At 34.0% G+C, this 19,744-nt stretch overlaps 1 protein-coding gene across 1 annotated transcript; it reads right to left on the bottom strand.

Annotated features, from left to right (window-relative positions):
- Positions 1-458: 458 nt before the first annotated feature.
- On the bottom strand, positions 459-15,134 carry LOC127618837 (carboxy-terminal domain RNA polymerase II polypeptide A small phosphatase 2-like). Its single transcript, XM_052091480.1, has 7 exons — positions 14,613-15,134; positions 5,923-6,074; positions 5,103-5,204; positions 4,774-4,830; positions 4,109-4,201; positions 3,429-3,614; positions 459-1,828 (listed from the first exon to the last, which is right to left on the bottom strand). The coding sequence occupies exons 1-7, from the start codon at positions 14,671-14,673 to the stop codon at positions 1,703-1,705; spliced, it is 777 nt and encodes a 258-aa protein (XP_051947440.1). The 5' UTR covers positions 14,674-15,134; the 3' UTR covers positions 459-1,702.
- Positions 15,135-19,744: the final 4,610 nt, after the last annotated feature.

Genomic DNA, 19,744 nt, shown 5'->3' with positions numbered 1-19,744 from the left:
TCATAATATTCTGATATTAACAATTATTCACCTATAATTTGTAGGTTTTTAATTTATATGTTATTTTTTCAACCAAAAATGTAAAGCTATTGTTTGGCCCAATGTCAGGCTGGTCGAGATGCTAAAAAAACAAAACATAGTGCCACAGTTAAACACTTTTTTTTTTAGTAGGAATCAACCTAAAACTGACTTGCTTGACTCTGAACATTAAACTGGAATAGAAGTTATTTTAATAACCAAATGATTTCACATGCTTTACTTTAGAATTGTGTAGTTCTGTATACAATATGTAAGATGAATATTATTGCCTTAGCCATTTTATATTCCTATTTGGGGGAAAACTAAATATTGTCTGCAATAAAAAGTCTAAAATATTAAATAGCACAAACTTTATTCAGGGCATGTTGATTTTTGAACAAAGGCAAGATAAACACCCTTTGTGTTTTTATATATATATATATATATATATATATATATATATATATATATATATATAAAAACATGGCCATTTTGAATGCTTATGCTACAATGAAAACAACTTATAGAAATGATCATGTTTAAATAATATTACAAGATTGAAAAAAAGAGCTGGAACGTCTGGTCTATGCCAGATAGAATAACAGTATCATATAAAGATTTTAAACTCAAGTTAAACCAAATATACACATATATGATGGACAGCAAGTAGTTTTCTGCATAAATACAGCATGGTGTAAACCCTCAGAGACTTAGAAGTGAACTCAACAAAATAAATATCTTTGGTTCATTCTATGTGGTTAATTCTGCCCCGCAAGTATCAAAACAACCTCTTTCATCAAGTACACTTGAAGCAGATATAAGGCCACTTAAAGATGAATACAGGAAGTGTCAAATTAAATTAACAGTATGTGGATGTAATTCACATGAAACAGTGTTAAAAACAGGAATATCATTAAAAATAAAAAATATTCATTCACCTCAGCTATTTACGCCTCAACAAGGCTTTTGTAAAGTAATAGAACTGTTACCAAAAACAAGGCTGTATTGGTCCTTGGTGTCACATTAGCATTTATAAAAAAGAATGCATAGCATGTTGGATAGTTAATATAAGATGTATTCCATTTAAGCCATTTCACAATTTTTGTGGCATTATGCTTACGTCTGGAATACTTTAAAAACACCAGTTTCCCTTTAAATATTGTAAGTATAGTTTTGAATTCATGATGTAAATTAACATGTGACGTGAGGGTGTGTTCAGGTAGAGCTTGCATAGAGACACTGGCCTGAAGGTATATTGTGCTTACATTACAGCTGTATGCCATAATGCATCGACTTCAGTTTGTTAATGACTTGATTAGACCCTGTGTATTGTCCTGTTTAACAGCATCTGTTTAAATCTCCCCAAAGATGGCATTATAATTGTAAAAAAATACTCATAAAATAGTACAAAAAAAAAAAGAAATAATGATGATAATAATACAAAATTTGTAAATTGTTATTGCAAAAAGCAAGCTCTATGACCGAGACAGTTGGTCTCTGACCAGAATATCATCCACGTAAGTGTAATCCATAGTAGAACACACATTTCTCTCTGTTCAGTAGAATACTTGTTTATGTTTTTAGGTCAGAGGGTTGAGCCTTCTGTCATATGAGCCGCTTGCGTGTGATTGGCAGTCAGTGCAATGCAAGATTTAGGTTTGCTGTGGTCTGGCAGTTGTAGGGATTATGGAACCCTGAGTTGTTCTAGTCTGCTATAAACATCTTCAGCCTGACTTAACTCTTCAAATACTGGGATGAGGTGCAGCAGCTCAGTGTCCTCTGAATCATCAAACCAGGACATTACAGGAACCTGTAAAAGACACAGAGGTCCTCATATAGTCAGCATTACATACAAAATGCATGTCATTATTAAATATAAGTGTATTAAGGATACAAAGTGTAACCTACTGTATATATGATTTAACATTCATAATTACATTGTTACATACAGTGGGGTACAAAAGTCTGATTTAATACAGTTTGCTTTCATTAGAAATTATATTTTCAGTACCACAATTTAAGTAAAAAGTTCCAGTTCAATGCCAGTTAAGCTTAATCAACAACATTTGTGGCATAATGTTGTTTAACACAAAACATTTTTTGACGTGTTTCTTTAAAAAAAAAAAAGCAAATATTTAGGTTACAGTGAGACACTTACTATTGAAGTGAATGGGGCCAATTTTTGGAGGATTTAAAGTCAGATATGTGAAGCTTGAAATTGTATAAAAGCACTTTCATGTAAAACTCTGGTATTATTTGAGCTGTAAAGTTGCTTAAATTGACTTTTACTGGGATTACGGGGTGTACAGTATTATGCTGTCATGGCAACGAAGATGTAAAATATAACTTTACCCAGAAAAGCTTAGCAAGCGATTTTATCACACTAAACTCATGTTATTGCACGCATTGTTTAAGTTTTGTGGCTATACTTTGGAAACACTGAGTATTTTAATGTTTACGGATTGTCGAAAAACATTTTGTTTTCCATAGCAATCAACATTATGCGACAAATGCTGTAGATTGATTTTAAATTGTATTGAACCTGGAATATTACTTTAACATTTGGTATGTCTCCCTATTGCTTTGATAACTAGAGCTGGCATGGGCTACACAGGTTTGTGCAAAACCAGATGATCCATGTTATCCCAGCATAATTATTTTGTACAAAGGAGTTAATATGGTAAATGTCACAAATTTGCTGATTTGATTAGTAACCAAGAAGCAAAAAAAAAAAACCCTGCACAATCCCTTGATTAATATTACATAGTAACATTTCTTTGTTTAATTTTTTTGTTGTTGTAAACTTTCATTTCCAGGTTTAAATTAGATTTTCAGTCTCACATTTTTAATGTGGACTAAGACTTTTGAACACCAATGTACACTTACTGACAACTTTATTAAGTCCTTTTATATATTAAGACCTCTCATCAACAAGCCTTTTTGTCAGCAAAACTGTTCACTGGATGTTTTTGGCACCATTCTGAGTAAACCATAAAGACTGTTGTGCGTGAAACACCAGGAGATCAGCAGTTACCGAAATACTCAAACCAGCCCATCAGTCACCAACAATCATGCCATGGTCAAATCAAATTTTTCCCCAGTCTGATGGTTGATGTGAACATTATCTGATACTCCTGACCTTTATCTGCAAGATTTTATGCATTGCACTGCTGCCGCACGATTGGCTGATTAGATAATTGCATGAATAAGTAGGTGCACAAGTGTTCCTTGTCTCAGTGAGTGTATATATTATGCCCAATACAACTAATTCAGTCTTAAACTGCCCAATTCTGTTCACAATAAGTGGATGCATGAAACTTAAAATGTATGTAAAATGGCAAGAGAATTAATCTAGAAGCCAAGCACAGGGTTCAACAAAGGCTAATCGACAGCAGGAAAATGAAACCCACAGCATTCTCAGGGTGGAAGATGTAGGAGGCAGGGGAGTTGTCTAGGATCAGGGTTTTGTGGAGCTCACGGCCGAGGCGACTCAGGTCTTTCACATAGCAGCCTTGATAGAACACACAAGATTCACGGAACAGCCGTGCCCGGAATACACCACACTGATCCAGCAGGTCAGTCACTGGGTCTGCATACTACCAGAGGGATAAAAAAAGGATAGACGAGAAGGAGGGATGGACTTAGAAAAGGGCAATGGATCTGCAAATTTGGATCAATACAGGATCAGAACAAACATTGGAAAGCTGGGATAAGCAAAACTATCAGGGCATAATTCACTAAAACAGGATTCCCACACTAATGAACTACCATGATTTTACCAGGACTTTTACAGTCACTTGTGATTACTAAATAATAATTTTTGGCTTTTGCACTCACAAAAAGAGATACTTAGCTAATTAAATATTTTAAAGCTAAGCATATCTAGTATACATCTATGAACAATTGAAATGTTCATGTACTTTAAAAATGTTAAAATTTTTATTTCCATGATTTTTCCAGGTCAGGAAAACAAACGTTTCAAATTCCTTCATATTTCCAGGTTATCCATGACTGTGGGAACCCTGCTAAAACCATTTGGTAGGTGAATCACAAACGGTCAAATAATGGTCAAATTATTTAAAATTGATACCTTAGCAAGGCTTGCAGTGAACAAAACACATTCAAACAGTTCTCCCATCCTCCGAAGAAACTCATCCACATATGGCCTCTTTAACACGTACACCTAAAACACAAGTGTTTTTTGTCAGTATAGTTGACATCACAGATATATTAAATGCAAAGTTCACTGCTAAAAGAAGTCATCAAAAATAATTTGATTTGAGAACATAAATAAAAAATAACACCACAAAATGTTCTGTAGTGCACTGTGGTGCTTATAGTTCCGCTGCTGGTAGCCTCCTCCTGAAACAAGTAATCGAGAATAGGTCGTACTAGTGGGAACTAACCTATCCTGGATTACTTGAACCAGGCAAAGGCCAAATGAAGGTGAAAAGTTAGAAAGAGGACAACCACAAAGGACTAAGATATTTGTAAAGAAAGATGCAAGCTCAGTTTAAAAAAAAAAAAAAAAAAATCTAAGCATTGGCAAATGTCTTCTGTGATTACTTGTGTACATAACATCGCAATCCTCAGCCACTGCCAAAGCTCTCTTCTCACATCAGTCCAGCAGAGGGTGCTCATCATTCATTTTTCATTGGGAAAAAACTGCGCACATGCAAGTCAATGAAAAACACCAGTGCACTGGCAGGGGAATACCAGTGTTTCTCACATATACAAATATGAATCAGATCTCACCTGGTGTGTGGTCCCCTCAATCTCCACAGGCACAATGAAATCTGCATTGCTTATTGGCTAAAAAAAACACAATATATAACTTAAGATATTACATATTAACAATGCTGTTAAATGTGAATATTATATGAACTGTTTTAATATTTATATTTTAATATGATCTTACTATGTAAATCGACATAAAATAACAGGATACAAAGTATTAAAACTGCTGCATGTCGCTTAATTTATTTACAGACAATATATCTAGTTCATTAGACATTTGCTTCAGAGACTCATTTAAATGAGTATGCAATCTCATACGTTAAAGTTTAATGCACAACTGGGCGTACCTTAAAGGAGCTATGCACCAGTGTTTCATCCAGATCTATAACCACACAGATCTTCCCCTGGTCCTGAGAGGTCACTGCTGGCAGAAGACACTCCCCTGGAATCTGGAGATGATACCATAACTCTTTAGGTAAGTATATGTACATCATGCTTTTATCATTTCCTAACCATGTGAGCTTGTAACTCATGATCAAACAGCTTATGTCTGACAGGAGAAAATACTTAAAGGCATATTTTTATTGTCTGTTCATTTTATAGAACAGAGGGGGAATTCATTTGGTGTTTTTATATGTATCTTTTGCATTCCTCTACCCAAAGATTTCATCACATTCATTCTACTGGGCAGGACAATGCAGTGGCTTACAATGTAGAACAAATGCTGAGCAGAAGCCCAAGCATGAAAATGTTTCCTGATCAATGCATTATTCAGTCAACTTGCAGCTAAATTTAATGTATTGGATGCAGCTAGAAATGTATATTTTGTTTTGTTTACACTAAAAATGTAAATGGTTCAAAGTTAAACGAGTCAGTTGTCAGGAGCTGCCAGTTATTTCTACGTGATCTGACCCTTAAAAAATGACTTTTGCTGGTACAGCCTAAAATATTCTGGTTTATTCAAATTAGATAATATTTTTGACCAGTTCATTTAGATGTTACCACATAAAGTTGGCAGACAAAACATTTTTACACTGGAGGTAGCTACTGTTAGCTAGTCCAACTCTTTATATAAATTAAATATGCTTTACATAAATCTAGTAATCTTTAGAAATGTATTTTTACATATTTTTAAGGTGTAAAAGTGATTCAATGATAATTTAATACTTCAGCAATGGTCCCATTGTCCTCAGGTGATAACAAGGCATCATGGTTAGGTGATGTTGGCAGCTGGGCATCTTGAGGTCGAAGGCAACAGATTAGCTTTTTGAAGATGTTCCGACTTCCAGGTTTCCGAGGCGAGTTATTATTTACCTGATCTGTTTGAAGGACAACACAATAAAATATAATTTTTACATTTTCTACCTTCCTCAAATGAGTTAAATATAATAACAAGTTTCCTGGCGATTGTTTTACAAAACAATCTAAGTCTGCTATTAATAATTATTTTGATATATCAATTAATCTTTTGACACTTTCTTCAATTAATCGAATAAAAATAAAAATGTCCTGTATTTTTTAGTATATCATATATTCCTGTACTATTCTTCTCATAAATATTGTTACTTGCATTATTTGTTGGATTTAAATTAAATGTGGTTAATTCAAAATATAAATGTAATTATCATTTTAGTAAATTTTTGTTTAGTTAAAATTGCACTCAAAATTACAATTAATTTCCTCAGGAGTAAAACATTTTTCATTAGGAAAAAACTACAGAGTACACCTTTAATTATTGTTGTTCTCCGTTTCTTTATTGTACTCTGCTTGGTTGAGACGCATGCACATGCCTCTGCCTTTTTTTTTTGTGATCAAATGTGCTTATATCATAAAAAAAACAAAAACATTTTCGTCATTGTAGAGTGACATCACTTATGGAGTATCTCCAAGCATAGCCAAAAGACCTGACTAATAGAGAATACAATTTATTGTTGACCATTTTCAGTTTTATTGATTAGTTGTTAACACCATAAATCAATCTAACTTGAAGCTACTACAAAGTTCTACAGACTATTGCTAGACCCCACCCAGTGTGCATTAATGCATTTTTCTTGATAAATCAATTTAACCTTCAATAGATAAGACAGACCTTGTACTACATGCAAACAATATTTTTCTTTCACTATTTAGCATTTAAGTATACCTCTGGCACTTGACAGATCTTATAAATATTTAAGAGCACTGCAATGGAATTTGTTTTCGTCAGTAAACACAGTGATTGTAAACATCAAAATGATCAAATGCTCAGCCACCCTTCTGCAGAGATTGCACACGTTGCACAGAAACAGAAAATCTGTTTTAAATGAGACTGCTGGCCATGGCTGGTATATGTTATATAATCTCAGAGGGCGGGAAAGCCCACACATTTCAGCAGTACCATTGGAGCACACACACACACACACACACACACACACACACACACACACACACACACACGCATGTTGGTCTACCTATCATTATGAGGACTTTCCATAGACATAATGACTTTTATACTGTATAAACTATAGATTCTATCCTCTAAACCTAACACAACCCCTAAACCTAACCCTCACAGAAAACATTCTGCATTTTTACATTTTCAATAAAACATTGTTTAGTATGATTTTTAAGCGATTTGAATTATGGGGACACTATAAATGTCCTCATAAATCACATTTATAGCATAATAACCTTGTAATTACCAGTTTGTAACTTACAAAATTGTCCTCGTAAATCACAAAAACACACACACACACACAACACACACAAACAAACACACACACACACAACACACACACAAACACTGCTATTTCATCACAGGAGAGTCTGCCAGAGACAAGTCCTAGAAGTGCATATATGGAGGACCGAATTTGACTACATATATATATATATATATATATATATATATATATATATATATATATATATATATATATATATATATATATATATATAAAATATAATATATAAATTAAGGTTTTAATTAAGGTGCACTTATAAATAAATAAATGTTCAAATCTGACATAAATGAGTATTTATACATTTATTTCCTTATTTATGCATTATTGTATTTATTACCAAATTAATTTTTTCTTATTTATTTATTTATACATGTATTTATTCCCAAATATTTTTATTTATACATTTCTTTGTCTGTGTGGTAATGAGAGGGCGTGTTTTCTAATTCAGGCATAGCAATCAAGTTCAGAGTGCTCCAGAATAAAGCTTGGAGGCCACAGTCAAATAGGTTGAATGGATAATGAATGATATCTACTGAATGAATGATTTAGAGGTAGACATTTTATAACACTGTTTAAGTAATTTCATATCATGGTAACTGTATGTACCTAGGATGACAATACCTGTCAGACACTTTTAGAAATCCCAGCCATCAGGGATTCCGCTGAATATCTTGACAATCTGAACAGAAACCACAATTTCAACAGATCTGATAACAGACACTTTGACATAATGCGTACTTCCGTCTCCCTCCACCTGGCCAGTGATTATGTAATTGACACTAGTGCATGAAAACTCGGCTAGTGTGGCCCAGCTTAAGGCATGTAAATGAATAAACACAGTTTGTTTTGTTGTTACACACAAGACTCTTGATTAATTTTTTTTACAGATTTTTATTTTATTTGAAAAAAGTTAAATAAATTCTTAACAATTTTATAAGCATGTAATTTACTATGTGTGATATCCTACAGTATACACTGTATATGTATATTGCCATTATATCGTCCATCCTGCTCTCTAGATATCTCCATTGAATATGAATCAATACAAATCAGTCGATTATTAGTATCAATTCTCATTTATGTCAAATTTAAACATTTATTTATTTATTTCTAAGTATACTTTTTTATTTTTTACATTTCTTTGCAAATATATATATATATATATTTAATATTTTTTTTCTTATATTGTCTCATTCGGTCCTCCATATGCATCCCCCACAAACACAACTTCTAACCACAGAAATAAGAGCTATGTTTTGTAACATGACATCTGTAGCATGTTTTGCAATTCATTAAAGAGGACTTATGGCTCACTGTAAATTTAGGGGCTTCTGCATACTATGGCTTAAAAATATGCATGTAAGTGAAACATGATTTTGTCCAGACTTGCCTGTTACGATTACGAGGAAGCATATAATATAAGAAATAGACATTAAAGCTCTTGCACATGAGAGTAAATCATGCAATGATTAGAATCTGCTTTTTATTTCAACAATGATGTAATATGAGTACTAGTTATTATTTCTATTTTTTTGTTTCTCATATGAAGGCATTGACCATCCTGATGGGCAATGGAAAAAGAGGCTGATCCTCATTTCCAATCCATGCACCTTTTCTCCCTCTTGAAGCCTTTGGGGGCTTATGTAGCCATAGGACTCATCTTATGTAACATACGAGCGGCATGTACAGCGGAGAGAGGATGAGAGAAAATGGCCTCCTTCGTCATCATTTACTCTTGCTGTATTTGCCCATCTGTACACTCACTGATAAAGCCCTGCTTAACACAAGGACTTAGGAAATGAAGTACAAATGTAATTATCCATGAATTTAAATCTACTTTCTGTTTCACGTGCAGATGGAACAGTATTGCACTGATTTCTGAGCGGTCTGAAATAAGGAATGCCATTTTAAGGGCCATCAAAGGTTCTGTTAGAAGCATGTAAGTGGTCAGAGTACTAACTTAATAGTAACTAGAATTAAGAGACTGTGAGTCCTTTTATAAAAATCAATTTTCTGTTTAACACTGAATAAAAGTAAAAGTAAAAATTAAACACTAAAACCTGGAGATTCTGCAGTACTAATTTGGTCCTTTAATTTGGTGAATTATCATTTGCTTGACATTTCCTACATAATAAAGATCTAAAGAAGGTGAAATAAATGTCAAGCATGGATTTGAGTTCCAAGAGGTTGGTGTAACTGGACTCCAAGGAATCAGTTAAGAAAACAGTAATAGGCCATGTGCTTGATTTCTGTAATTAGAGCACTGGATGGAGAAGCTCAAATATACATACCTGCCCCCAGAACTTTTCAATTCTGTTCAGAACTTTTTTAAGATAAGTTGTATTTTTTTTTACATGTATCTAAAGAGCAGATATCTGAAAACACTGGGAGAACATCAGCAATGTTATCCCACCCAAAAATGTCTTTGTTCTGGTCTTCACCAAATGAAAAACAAATCGTTTAGACTTAATGTTTTATCAATACATATGGAAGCTATTTTTCAGGTATGCAGTGAGTTACTGGACATTTGATTAAACTAGCCATGGATCTATAGTGTCCTCAAGTATATACAGATTACAACACTAAAATTAAAGTCAGTAACGTAATCTATTGGACTATATTTTAAAGTAATCTAATCTGATTGCTTTTGGATTTCTTCCTACCTAATTCTTGTTTATGTGATGTCACATACATTTGAGTAGGACAAGCTTGAACCATTTTGATATAATGTTGTAAAAAATGCTTCAGTGCAGTAAAGAAAACGTAATTAAACCTGATGTATGTAATTTATGCAAAACTTGCACCACCAAATGGACTTGCAAAAAGAAATATGCACCAGATCTGGGCATCGTTTCCCAAAAGCATCGTAAGCCTGAGTAGATCGTAAAATCCAATTTATAATTAAACTTAGTTTTGAGGCCCATTTCCCAAAAGTATCATAAATTAAGTAGTTCTTGAAAATGCTTCTAGATTAACGAGTGCTCTGGAGTAATCGTACAGAGCTAAGAACATCGTGAGGATACAGATTTAAGCAGACACCTGCAGCACGTCTCCAATTTTGCGCTCCACGATAACACAGAATAATAGTCAATGAATGCTTGTAATAAGCAGGGCCTCCACTGTCGTCACTATAATCCTGGAAGCTTTTATACCGAGAGGAATTTGTGAAAACAATATATTACAAATGCACACCTGATTATGGAAGCAGATTGTGTAAAAGAACGTTCTGCACAAAATTATTGTAAAAACAATATGTAAATATGCAGTTAACTAGGTCGAATATTTAAGAAATGTTTTTAAAAAAATGTTAGTGAGGTAAATTACAAATTGTAAAGTTATGAACAAATATATTGAAGTTACAATGACGAGCAGCACTATATGGTCACATTTCAGCACTGTCACAAGGAAGGCAAGTCTCTTAAGCAGCACTTAAAGCACATCCTCGCATGTTCATATTAAGTGCAGTTTTGGGATACGCTTGTAAAAAAATAACAAACGTTCGTAAAATTGCCTGTAGAAAATGCTCTTAACCGCTAAGATCGATCGTTGTTGGGAAATGTAGTCCAGACAAGTTATATTTGTGAATTTAGTGGTGTCAAAAGTACAGGTACAGAAAAGTCGATACTAAAATAAAAAATAAAAATTTAATGATACCAGTGTTTCTGCAGTACCGGTAGTACTGAGCACCGACTCAATCTAGTCCCAACACACTGTCTGACTGTAGGGCTGCAACTAACGATTATTTTGATAAACGATTAATCTAACGATTATTAGAATGATTATTCGACTATTTGGTGATTATTGCAATGATTAATCATTAGCTCTTAAACGATTATTCAGCTTGTGCCCCTGCTTAAAAGGTTGTATTAAACGTGCTTACTAACAATAAAAAGGAAAAATAATAATCTTTTAAAATACCTTTAAATGACATTCATTGAATTTAAGGGGAAAAAAAAAACCTTTTATTAAGTTTAATTCAGTAAAGAAATTCACTGCAAAAAAAAAATTGCAAGTGTTTTTGTCTTGTTTTCCATTTAAAATAGTCTAAAAATCCTTAAAAAATATAAAATATTTTTCAAAGAATTTTTGGATATTTTAAAATATTTTTTCTTCTGCAGTATAGCTGCAAAAGTAAATGTACATTGTTTTAAATCAGCTTAAAAGAAAACAAACCATTTTACATTGAAATGGACAATTAATCAAATTAAAATAGGGATATGTCCAAGTGTGATTATTAAGCCATGTGATTATTAAGCCATGTGATTACTGAACCGTGCTAAATTTAGTCTGCATGTGCTGCACGCTTCAGCACACACGTGTATGAGTGAAGCCACTTCTATGCGGAAAACACCAAATTTTTTAAGCATCAAGCACTGCGCTTGTAGTAGACGACAAGAGAGAATGCACATTTAGTTTAAAGTGTGCAGCGCCTGCAGACAGTAAATTTATCAAATTAAATCATAGCATTTTTCCCTTTAATAATCACACTGGAAACTATAACCAAAGTATTAATTGGAGATGTGAAACAACAGTGAAAAACACAGAACGGAAAAGCCGTCACGTTAAAAAAGAAGTTTGATTCAACATAAAAGCTTAACGGGAGAATTAAGGAAATCACAACAGAAATATATAAGTAATGTATAGTACAATGTAGTATTTACTGTAGTAATAATAATAATTATTATATTTAAGCAATATCTCACAAGCAAGAGAGCTGTTGTACTGAATATAATTTTTCATCATTGTTTTGCTATAATGTGATATACTGTTGTGCAGCAATTTATTTGACAAATTAAAACCAATTTTGTGTTTTGAAATATGCTGTGAGCATCTTTAATGAAGCACTTCATTAACTGACTTAAAAAAACCTTTGATTAAAAGAATGCAATGGTTAAGAAGTGGTTGTTCTATTTTCATATGATTGCAGTTATATTAATTAATTTAATTAGACACTATTTTGATAATGAAATTGATGGAAAACACAGAATTTGGAGGTAAAACGGCATTTAGAAAAACAAATCATTTTATACGGTCCTACTTGAGGAAACATGCAATTATTTTAATGTATTATTTCCATCGATACATTCAACTTTATTAAATAGGCTAAAGGAGTGTTCAATAGCATATTACCGAAATTGATATCGAAAATCTGGGAGTTTTACTGGTATTGATACTACTGATATTTTGGTATCGTGACAACACTATATGAATCAAAAGCGGGTTTGGGAAAATTTTTGAAGCCGTGTACAAAAGCATTTTGCAAAACTAACTTTACCGCACTAATGCAATCGGTTTGGCATTTATGTGTGGATTACTACCACATTTTTGTTTTATGTAAATCAATCTCATTACAAGTACTTGGGTTTGTAATATGATTACATAATACAGATTACATGTAATCCGTTATTATCCAGCACATGTACAACTAAACCATAGATAGGCTACAAGTGGATAATTCTCAGCTATTGACAAAGGAATGTCAAACAACTATCTAAATAACAAATGAATACACTGTAATCCTCACTTTAATCATTTAAATATTTATAATACTGAATAAAATTCTTAACTAATCGAATTTCTTAAGATTCTAAAGCAAACACACAACTGAAAACAATACAAAATGCAACACTGCAAAACATTATTTGCCACAGACGTATGTTTACATTTGCACTTTTTTATTTGTTCACAATCTGAGCTCCATAATTTGACTATTTGCTGTCATGGCCACAAACGAGTCATTTATTAGACATGTGGTAGAGTCGTGTAATTGGACACTTCTTTATGCAAGCAAGCATGTACAACTGTGTTCAACTATTTTTTGCATACTTGCCTTGGCCATTTCCATCATAATGGCTGCTCGTAATTCACTAATACATAGGTCGTAAAATATGTTATAATAGCCTTATTAACATCAATAACATATGGTCACAATAGAACGACGGCTTTCATATCAGAAGTATTTACGTCAGGTCTATAATAAGAGCAAAGCAGAAGAAACACGATAACCAGTAGCACGTCAACACACTGTCGAGAGGATAGGCTGGTCCGCCGTGTAGTAAGTAAGGGAACAAAAGGGCTACTTGGTATTTTCTGCAGAACATTGTGGCCTTTACGCTAAAGAAAAATAATAATAAATAAAAAAACACACACGATCCTTTAAATGCTTAAATGAATGCGTCCAGGTTTACAATTCGTGTAATCGTATCGCCTGTGGCTGTTCGTCGAGCGGCAGATGGAGGGCGTGTGCTGAGGGGTGTGTTTGTGCATTCCTCCGCGGCACCTTGCGTTCTCGGTTAGGCCGATGTTTTTCACATTTAAACTCGATGTTTTAGCAGTTTTACTTCAGCGAGGTAGAGTATGAGATATGCGATTTTAGGAAACGCGTTCAAACCGAAAATAGTTCAGAAACCTAATCTGCATAATGTTAAGAAAAATTGTCTCTTGAATTATTCATTAGACAAGCTATGAAACACCGCCCGTTTAACATCACAAAAGAGCAAACAGTAGATTATTTCAACAACAATGAACTTGGTAGGATTGATGACGTTTAAAAAAAAAAATTACAAACCTTCAGCAAAGTATCATAGTATTGTAATAAGGAAACATAAATAAATAGAAAACGACTCATTAATAATTTATAAGCTGAAAACAATAATAAAAAAATTAGAGAAAGAGAAACAGTATTTTAATTATATTACGTAAACATCAAGCATCTGCCTGATTGCAACAGCAAAACATGTAGATTAAATAATGGGGGGGAAAAATCAGCAGTTACACTGAGATTTAGCCTTGTCTTAACAACAAACACACACGCGCGCGCACACACATATATATATATATATATATATATATATATATATATATATATATATAGATAGATAGATATATATAGATATATATAGATATATGTTGTGATGTTGAGCTGATTGATGTGTCACATTATGGAGCGGATTTCGTTAAGTTCCGAAGAATTCCGCTCCATAATGTGACACATCAATCAGCTCAATATCACAAATAACAATGTGCGAATCTCACGTCGCGTTAGAGCCAAAGCGAGAATCTCTGAGTTCAAAGAGGTCCGCTTGTATTGACAGCGCTGAAACACTACCATTTTACATGTGACAGTGCATTGCCTACCTGTTTTCGAAGGCAACCGAGAATTCTCTCTCTGCACTTGAGTGATGATCGAACTTTCCATCTAACAAACGCACAGCCCTCAACGTCCAACCAACCTTTTCCAGCGACAAACAGTCGGACCGCATTTAGTGGCTTTAATGGCTATCGATACTTGAAATTAATAATTTCCGTTCGCGCAAAAATATCTCGAACCTACGGCGACAAATTATGTTGATATTTATTTATTCCCGCCTTCTATTCTCTTCCACATGGGAGGGGCATGGCACTTTGTTTTGTTTTCTCTTATCTGCTTTTCTCTAGGCTTCGCGTCTCAGTTTACTTTATCGCTTGTATATTTATCCGTAGCCGCCTCTAGTCTAGGTAAAGCCCTCACTTTTTCTCCGACAACATGGAGAATCCAGGCGAAAGAAGAAAAACAACCGAGGACATGGGGCAAGGGACGGTTTCAAGTTCCCCTTACTACAGATAAACAACCCGTAGCTGGCTGGGCTATAACCAGCATTATGTTTTCAAAACAAGATACGGCCAATTCGCCTAGATTTATAACTTGTAAAGAAAAGAATCGAAAATAGCCGATAATTGATGATTTTAATGTTTTTCTGTGTATTGTTTTGCTTATGTTGGGCTCGGAGGGGCGCCTTGAAACAGCTGGTCGTTTCGGATTGGATCTCCAGGAAGTGGGAGTAACTGAAGCATTCTTCTGTACATTGCACAACTCACTGAAAACATTCTAGTGCTGGTATAGGCTGATGCAGTAGTCTTATTGAATCTAAATGAAAGTGTCGGAATGCTAATTAAATAATGAGGACATTGCAAAGGAAATTAGGGATGCGCTTGAATTGGTAATATTTGAAAAGCTTTGTTTTCAAAATGTATGACACCAAATCTGCCTTCTTTTCTTACCTCATCCTCCTCATCATAATTGTAATTTTAGAAATATTGATTTACTATTGATCCTTTTAAAATACCAGCTAACAATATAATTGCAACATTCCAATGAACTTCAGATTATTATTATGCAATTATTGAGTTTCTAATTTTGTATTTTTACTGCATTTAATGCAAGCGTAATGCTGATTCGGGCATGAGCATTTTCTGGCGTTATGGAGTATGTCATATCACTAAAATCTCTGTAAAGCTGTAAGACCACTAAACATCAAAACAGTTATGAATCTTCAAAATCATCAAGTTTCTCCAACCATGTTACCACTTCGATAACAGTGCTTTGACAACAATATTGCATGGTATCCGTGCAAGGACTTTGGCTCAGTGAAAGCATCTATGTAAAACTGTTATGATGATCTGCATGAAAAAAAATGCCTCTGGCTGAGATACATATTCTGTCTTCAGGGTTGGGGAGTAATAGAATACATATAATGGGATTACATATTTATTAGTAACTGTATTCCACTACAGTTACAATATAAATAATTGGTAATCAGAATACAGTTACATTCAGAAAGTATTTTGATTACTTAAGAGATTACTTGAGTACTCTAACGGAATATGTTACAAATTACATTTTACATTCTGTAATCTGTAGTGGAACACATTTCAAAAGTAAACCTCCCAACCATAACTGTCCTGTGACAGTATGCTGCTATAATCTCATAACCCAGTTTGACCAATTTTTACACATGAAATGTGCTGTAAGCTATTTTTTCTTGGAAAGGTATGCAAAAATGTTCCTACTCCCTGAAAGAGATCACTGAAATATGTGTCATGAGATATCTCACCAGTCTCTGCGACAACTCTAGTCTCTGTAAACAGCAAATAAAAATATGTTCGCAGACCGCAGTCTCTGACGCTTTCTGCCTGTCAATCATTTTGCTAGTTCTCATAGTGTTGTCATTGCAGCTAATTATTGCGACATACTGCCATATTCTGATTTATGATTTGTCAGTTGAGGGTGCTATTTCGCTAATGTTGTGTTTAATAAATGTGGGCACATGCTTTGTGTCGGTTTCAATGGTATTGGTGCAGTGTTTTGGAGGGGGCGTGGCTGGCTCAGTCTAATGGAAGTTAGAAAGGCTAAAATAACTTACAGCACCTTTAAAGGGTTAGTTCGTCCAAAAATTACAATTCTCTCATCATGTACTCACCCTCATGCCATTCCAGAGGTGTATTACTTTCTTCTGCAAAACACAAATGAAGAATTTGAAAAGAATATCTCAGCTCTGTTGGTTCTCACAATGTAAGTGAATGGCTAACAAAATGGTAAAGCTTCAAAGCACATAAAGGCAGGGTAAAAATAATCCATATGACTCCAGTGGTTTAATACATATCTTCAGAGGCTAAATATTGACCTGTGAAAAACAAGTAAATATTTTTAGTAATTCTTTGCTATAAATTCACCCACCAAGTAGGTGGCGATATGCTTGAGGAATGCAAATCTCTAAAAGCAAAAGAAGAAGAAAGTGAAAGTGGAGATTTATAGTAAAATACAATCTTAAATATTAAGCTGTTTCTCAACCACACCTATCATATCACTTAGGAAGATATGGATTAAACCACTGGAGTCATATGGATAACATTTATACTGCCTTTATGTCCTTTTGGACCTTCAAAGTTCTGGCCACCATTGATTTGCATTGTATGGACCAACAGAGCTGAAATATTCTTCTAAACATCTTCTTTTGTGTTTGGCAGAAGACAGAAAGTCATACACATCTGGGATGGCATGATTGAGTAAATGATGAGAGAATTTTCATTTTTGGGTGAACTTTAGTTCGCTCTAGACGCTTTAATTGCGTCGTATGTCTAGTGCAACCCAGTAAGGTTAAGTTAATTTAATAATGTAAATAATTACTTCAGACATGCAGTTGCATTTACTGTAGTAAATAATTCCCATTAATGTGGTGCTGCTGTTGAATTAGTTGAAGCAGTGTTATTGTACTATGGCATCCAATCTGAACATGTTTTCAATCAAAAATATAATCTCTGCTCACTCGCACATTGTTTATCTCGTTTTTATTTTAGTTATGAGAACAGAGGTAGAGGTAAATATTAGTGTATAAAGAGGAAAGGTACAGCGACAGTGTTATGAGTCTGAGTGCTGCCCAGATCTCCTATGTTGGAAATCTATTCCTGACTATTCCCAAATGGGACCAATTCTATACCACAAAACCAAGACATAAACAAGAATGGTACCACTGTTTACATTCTTAGTTTTAGAAATGTTGAAGTTGTGCAGATGTCAGATATGTGACTAAAATAAGTGTAACCAGGAGAGTTCCAAAACATGTTCTGCATTTGAAAAAGTTTTTTTTGCAACACCATGCAACTAAAAGCATGGAATCACAAAAAACCACGATGCATAATATATATTATATAATATCTTCTATGTTTACCACATAAAAAATATATATATTAAGATAAAATAAGCCACAATTTACTTTTAGCACAAAGTGAAATTACTTTCTCAATCTATTGATATAGAATATGAAAGCATTTATGTGTTACAGAAACTTTAACACCTCTTGCTTGCTCTAGACAGTGCCCCTTGTTTGTCCTGCCGACTAAGCATTCCACAGAGGTCAAAGCTGTGAGATAAAAAGAGGTAAATGAAGCTCTATCTTGATTTAACTTGAGTTGAGCTGTTGAGCTGATTTAATATTGAAATATTAGTTACAGCAAATAAGCTTGGTCCAAAATATAAAATGATGATTATTATTATTTTTTGTTATTATAAATAATAATAATAATGATTATTTAGAAAGTATATTATTGTCTGTTTTTCACATAATTTTTTTTAAACATTTCTATTACTAATTCCATTTCTTCCATTAGAACTAAAGCTAACAGGTACAGGTAACAAGAGCAAAATTGTTATATATTGCCAATTTAGGATTGTTTGGCAACTTGTTCCTTTCAAATCTTCTCCTGCAAAAGATCCCTTGTAAATGAATCACGGAACATCATGGAGTAGTTGTACCTCACTCCAAAGAGTTTATTAAACCCTACTGTAATCCTAGCTCCTGCATGCCCTCACCCAAAAGGGCAACCCAATTGTTGTGTTTTTATAAGGTTACAATTTTGGATTAGTGCCTTGAACAAGGGCGGAGCGAAATTAGAACATGCTCCCTTGAACTCAAGCATCTGTACATTTCAAGAACAGCAAGCGAGAAAACTGTCAAACTGTTGCACACACTTATCTGATGCATTTAACAATCATGTATATTTATATATAATATACATATTTAATTATAACATTAATCTTAGATCATGCATGTGTGCTATTTTGAATGACCATAATATTTAAGTTATTCTTTATCTAATTTTATGTCCTTTAAAGCATTTTTGTCGTTGAAATCTGCATTGTCAAAATATGGCACTTGATTAAATCTTAAGATCTCCAGTTTTTCTTCTATTTGGTATTTTTATAAATATAATTATTGTAAGTATAAGATACAAAATGTAACTTATCACAACATTGTGGTATGTTGTTTGTACACCTAAAATATCCTCCATGTTTAAACATTATTTGCACTTTTTTGTATATGAATAATAACTGAACAGGATGTAAGATACTTAATCTGGCATAGAACCTCCCACCCTCGGTGTCAGTCCATGCATGTACTCAATGACCTGAACACAAATATCGTCAATGCTCAAGAAGAGCTGTGCCCAGATTGACCAAATCTGAGGTTTCTGTAAGGCTCAGATTTAAGTCTGATACCATGTGATTTTCAGGAAGGGAAAGGAGACCCCCTTCCTCAATCACACTCTATCTCCCTCCAAACCTGCCCCTATGTGGCCCCTGCCAGGCTCTGCTTCCAGGAAAGGGGCCTAGTGGACAGGCACAGGGGCCTGCGTCAGGGAGAGCCTGGCTCATTGAGAAAAACAAAAACAGGGAGGGGAGGTGGGGAGACTCTCCCTCCTTACATAACATTCTCTAGCAGTGAAAAAAGCCTCTCTCTACCCATCTGTTTGCTCTTCATACAATGCCACACCCTATTGTAGGTCTGTGCTAGAACTTCATCATTCATTTCGGACTGTTTTATTTATTAAAGAGAAAGAAATGCCCTGCTCCTTTTAATAAGTTAAAGATAGATTCATTCTACACGAAGACATACGTGAGGCTTGCAAAAATCTCTGCAAGGGAATGCTGTGCATACATTTTAAGATGACAA

This window comes from Xyrauchen texanus, chromosome 25 (assembly GCF_025860055.1).
Source record: "Xyrauchen texanus isolate HMW12.3.18 chromosome 25, RBS_HiC_50CHRs, whole genome shotgun sequence".
In the NCBI taxonomy this organism is placed as follows: domain Eukaryota; kingdom Metazoa; phylum Chordata; class Actinopteri; order Cypriniformes; family Catostomidae; genus Xyrauchen; species Xyrauchen texanus.
Note: the sequence above shows the minus strand (reverse complement) of the source record. Positions and strands in the feature narration are given on the sequence as shown.